Raw genomic sequence first — 5,000 nt, 5'->3', positions numbered from 1 at the left:
ACATACCTAACACACACATTAACACACACACACACACTAACCTACACCCAGAAACACACACAAACACCAAAAAAAAGCTTCATAAACACACAACCTAACCTAACCTAACCCTTTCCTCCCACAGGTGTCAGTACTCGTCATGTGCCACACGCGCGAACTGGCGTACCAAATCGCCAAAGAATATGAAAGATTTAGCAAGTACATGCCGGCTGTGAAAGTAGGTGTGTTCTTCGGAGGCATGAACATACAGAAGGACGAGGATACCCTTAAGAACAACTGCCCCCATATTGTGGTGGGAACGCCTGGCCGGGTCCTGGCTCTCGTCAGGAACAAGAAACTAAGCTTGCGTCACTTGAAGCATTTTGTGCTGGACGAGTGCGACAAGATGCTGGAACAACTTGGTGTGTTTGTGTGTGTTTTTGTGTGTGTGTGTGTGTGTGTGTGTGTTTGGGAAGGGTGTTTGGCTGGGTTAGGTTAAGGTAGTGTGTGTTTTGTTTGGGGTAGGTTAGGTTAGTGTGTGTGTGTGTGTGTGTGTGTGTGTGTGTAGTGTGTGTGTGTGTGTGTGGGAACGGTGTTTGGCTGGGTTAGGTTAGGTAGTGTGTGTTTGTTTGGGGTAGGTTAGGTTAGTGTGTGTGTGTGTGTGTGTGTGTGTGTGTGTGTGTGTGTTTGGGAACGGTGTTTGGCTGGGTTAGGTTAGGTAGTGTGTGTTTGGGGTAGGTTAGGTTAGTGTGTGTGTGTGTGTGTGAGAGGATGGAATAGTTTAGATTAGTAAGAGAGAGAGACTGTGTGTGTGTGTGTGTGTGTGTGTGTGTGTGTGTGTGTGTGTGTGTGTGTGTGTGTGTGTGTGTGTGTGTGTGTGCGCGCAGTAGGTTAGGCTAGGCTAAGTTTAACCTTTCACCAGCTCAAACAAACACAAAGAAAAGATTTACTATGTTTCTACTACTTGTTCCTCCTCCCTAACCTAACCCATTCCCCATACAGACATAGATAAAAACAAACAAAATATAACCTCTTCTTTCTTCATCGTAATCTTTCACCAGCCCAAACAAACACAAAGAAAGATATTTACTATGTTTCTACTACTTGTTCCTCCTCGCTAACCTATCCCGTCTCCCCCCACAGACATGAGGAGGGACGTGCAAGAGATTTTCCGCAACACACCCCACGAAAAGCAAGTGATGATGTTTTCGGCCACTCTTAGCAAGGATATTCGGCCGGTCTGCAAAAAGTTTATGCAAGATGTAATTACAACACACCTTTATCTTCTTGTTGCCTCGCCTGGCGGTGGTGTGCAGGTGTGGTGCAGTGGCGGGCAGGCGTGGAGGTGTGGCGGGGCGCCCGTGCACACGCCTGCTGCATTCGAGGGCGCCACTTTTCCCACAAGGATGAAAAAGATTGCTGTTTTGTTTGTCACTATCATTACTACTATTCCTGCATTGTTAGGCAAGCACCATGTCATATCATTCATTGTATCCATTGATCATTGTCACCATCACCTCCAGACTCATCACCAGTCACCCTCAGTCACCCTCCAGTCAAACAGTTAAACAGTCATCGCGTTGTCACCTCGATCACACCCAGTCATTCAGCCAGCATCCCAGTCAGCTCAATCATTCTCCAGTCAGCCAGTCACTCCAGTCAGTCAGTCATGAGTCAGTTACGAGTCACCAGTCACCCACCACTACAAGACCCCCAAAAAACGAGAAACGAAAGAAAATATTGCCCCGAAAACTTAATATCCTACAAACTACAAATCCTACAAAAATCCTTCACATCCTACACCTCCCCTACACCCATCCTACCCCCATCCTATACCCACTGGTGCCTAGCAAGTGGCGCCAAACGTGATCCTACCTAATGCCCTGCTACCTGAACCCTATCCTACCTTTGAATCCTACCACATCCTACACTAATGGCGCGGCGACACCAAGAGGACGTCGAAGAAGGATCCGAGGAGGACCTGAGGGTGTCCCAAGCCATCAGGACCCACGGAACATGAAAGAAGAGGTGTTTTTTATTGATTGAAAGTGTTCTCGGAAAGTCACCAGGTTTTCCTCCTCTTCTCCCCCCACACGCCAGGCTGCCCCCCTTCTCCCCTCCCCCCTGTGGTCGTCCAGGGGGTAAGGCTGGGGGTTCCTGTGGGGGTTGAGGACTACTGCTGCTGCTACTGCTGCTACTACTGCCACTACCACTACTACTACTACTATTATTGTTATTGTAGTTCTTTTTTTTGTGTATTTTTTTTAATTTTATTTTTGCGAACTGGTTTTTCATTAGATTTAGTCTCTCTCTCTCTCCTTCTCTCTCTCTCTCTCTCTCTCTCTCTCTCTCTCTCCTCTCTCTCTCTCTCTCTCTCTCATCTCTCTCTCTCTCTCTCTCTCTCTCTCCTCTCTCTCTCTCTCTCTCTCTCTCATTTTTCTTATTCTCTTCTTTCCATTTTCACATGAATCTCGTAAATATTTGTTATTTTTTTTATTATTTGTCATTATTTTAGACTAACATGGTCAAGATTGATAATTAGTGAGTGAATTATTATTATTATTATTATTATTATTATTATTATTGTTATTATTATTATTATTATTGTTGTTATTGTTATTGTTATTTAATTTATTTTTTATTATTTAAGCTTGTCTAGTTTTTTTGGTAATGATAATAATAATGATAATAAGGATGGTTAATATTTAGGTATCCTCTTCTTCTTCTTCTTCTTCTTCTTCTTCTTCTTCTTCTTCTTCTTCTTCTTCTTCTTCTTCTTCTTCTTCTTCTTCTTCTTCTTCTTCTTCTTCTTCTTCTTCTTCTTCTTCTTCTTCTTCTTCTTCTTCTTCTTCTTCTTCTTCTTCTTCTTCTTCTTCTTCTTCTTCTTCTTCTTCTTCTTCTTCTTCTTCTTCTTCTTCTTCTTCTTCTTCTTCTTCTTCTTCTTCTTCTTCTTCTTCTTCTTCTTCTTCATCTCTCTCTCTCTCTCTCTCTCTCTCTCTCTCTCTCTCTCTCTCTCTCTCTCTCTCTCTCTCTCTCTCTCTCTCTCTCTCTCTCTCTCTCTCTCTCTCTCTCTCTCTCTCTCTCTCTCTCTCTCTCTCACCAGCCTCATTCTAGCCCCAGTCCTTTCTTCCCATCCTAACCTTAATCTGTCATGCTCTCTTTATCAATATCCCCATCTCTTATCTGTATTTATCCTTCTACATCTTCTATACTCCTTTTCCAGTCCCTTCCAGCCCTCTTCCAGTCCTTTCCAGACTTATTTTAGTGTTTTCTTGGTGTATTTCATCCTTACCCCTCTTGCAACCTCTCAGATTATTAGCATTCTCTTTTCCAGTCCCTTCAAGATCTCTTCCAGCCCCTTCCAGATCTCTTCCAGCCCCCAGCAGGCTTTCCAGTTCCTCTCTCAACCTATCTAAGCCCTTTTCAGACCTTCCAGTCCCCACAAGCATTTCCAGATCCTCTTTCAACCTTTCCAGCCCCCACCAGCTTTTCCTGACCCTCTCTCAACCCTTCCTGACCTCTTCCAGTCCCCACCAGCCTATCCAAGCCCTTTCCAGACCCTTCCAGCTCCCAGTAGTGTGTGTGCCTTGTCTTCTGTACCTTTTCCAATTCTCAGCCTTTCCAGTTCTATTTTCCAGCCCCTTTTCAGACCCTTCCTGCCTCTCCTCACCCTATTTCAGACCCTATTCACCTTTGCAGCCCCTTCCAAGCCCTTTACATCCTTGTCAGACCCCCTTCCAGATCTAGTTCCTTTTCTCCAAACATTTCCAGCCTTTCAAAGCCTTTTCCAGATCTTCCAGACTCTTTCCAGCCCTTCCCAGACACTTAATCTTCTCTGAACCCACTTTCCAGAGCTTTCCAGCCACTTTCCTTTTAATTCCAGACCTTTTCCCACCCTTCAGCCCCTCCCAGTCAACTCCCGTACCCCTTGCAGACTCTCACCCTTATTCCAGACCAGTTTTTTTTGACCTTTTTTCACCTCTTCAGTCTTTCCCAGCTTTTCCAAATACCCCCAGACACTTCCCAGCCCCTCCTACCCTTCCCAGACGCCCCCCAGCCCCTTGTAGCCCCGTCAGCGGTCCGCAGTGTGTGTCTTTCTTTCAGCCAATGGAGGTCTATGTAGATGACGAGGCTAAACTCACCCTCCATGGTCTCCAGCAGCATTACGTGAAGATTAAGGAGAACGAGAAGAACAAGAAGCTTTTTGAATTGCTGGATGCTCTTGAGTTCAACCAGGTGTGTGTTTTGGGGGTGTTTAAGGGTGTTTTTGTGTGCTTGCGAGTGTTATGTGGTGTTTAAGGGTGTTTCTGTGTGTTTGGGGGTGTTTAAGGGTGTTGTATGGTGTTTGGGGTGTTTAAGGGTGTTGTGTGGTGTTTGGGGGTGTGTGTGTGTTTGGGAGAATTTGGGGTTTTTTGGAGTGTTTTTGTTTGTTGTGCGTTTCAGGGTGTGTTTGTGTCTGGCTGGGAGTGTTTAGGTGTGTGTGTGTTTTTCTTTGATTTGTCTATTTTTTTTTTTTCCATTATTATTTTTGTCATTTCTTGTCTGTTTTCCTCTCATTTTCAGCATATTATTCTTATTTTCCCCATTTCTGGTACAATATTTCTTGACTTTCCTCCCATTTAGTACTTCAACCCTTTTTACACATCTTTCCTTATTATTCCCCCCATTATTACCTCCCACTGTTGTACTCTTACCTTCCCAACCCCCTACTCTCCCTCTCTCACCCCCTTGCTCTCCCACTGACCCCTCATCCCCCTGCAGGTCGTGATCTTCGTCAAGTCAGTGCAGCGGTGTGTGGCTCTGGCAACACTGCTAGTGGACATGAACTTCCCAGCCATTGCTATCCATCGCGCCATGCAGCAGGAGGAGCGTCTCAGCCGCTACCAACAGTTCAAGGATTTCCAGAAGGTGAGAGCGAGAGAGAGAGAGAGAGAGAGAGAGAGAGAGAGAGGCAGGGTAGGTAAGGATGCTTCTCTGCCAAATGAACCAAAAACACACTTAAAACACACGCAATTGAAAAA

The 5,000-nt window shown here is 45.1% G+C and overlaps 1 protein-coding gene across 1 annotated transcript in view; it reads left to right on the top strand.

Annotated features, from left to right (window-relative positions):
• Positions 1 to 5,000, top strand: part of LOC135096477 (spliceosome RNA helicase DDX39B-like) — a 12,072-nt gene that overhangs the window by 3,848 nt on the left and 3,224 nt on the right. Inside the window, 4 exon segments of the mRNA XM_063997980.1 lie at positions 125 to 401; positions 1,123 to 1,241; positions 4,084 to 4,215; positions 4,741 to 4,887. Coding sequence (XP_063854050.1) covers positions 125 to 401; positions 1,123 to 1,241; positions 4,084 to 4,215; positions 4,741 to 4,887 — 675 coding nt within the window.

This window comes from Scylla paramamosain, unplaced genomic scaffold (genome assembly GCF_035594125.1).
Source record: "Scylla paramamosain isolate STU-SP2022 unplaced genomic scaffold, ASM3559412v1 Contig4, whole genome shotgun sequence".
NCBI lineage: Eukaryota > Metazoa > Arthropoda > Malacostraca > Decapoda > Portunidae > Scylla > Scylla paramamosain.
The sequence above is the reverse complement of the archived record's forward strand: the minus strand, read 5'-3'. Positions and strand labels throughout refer to the sequence as shown.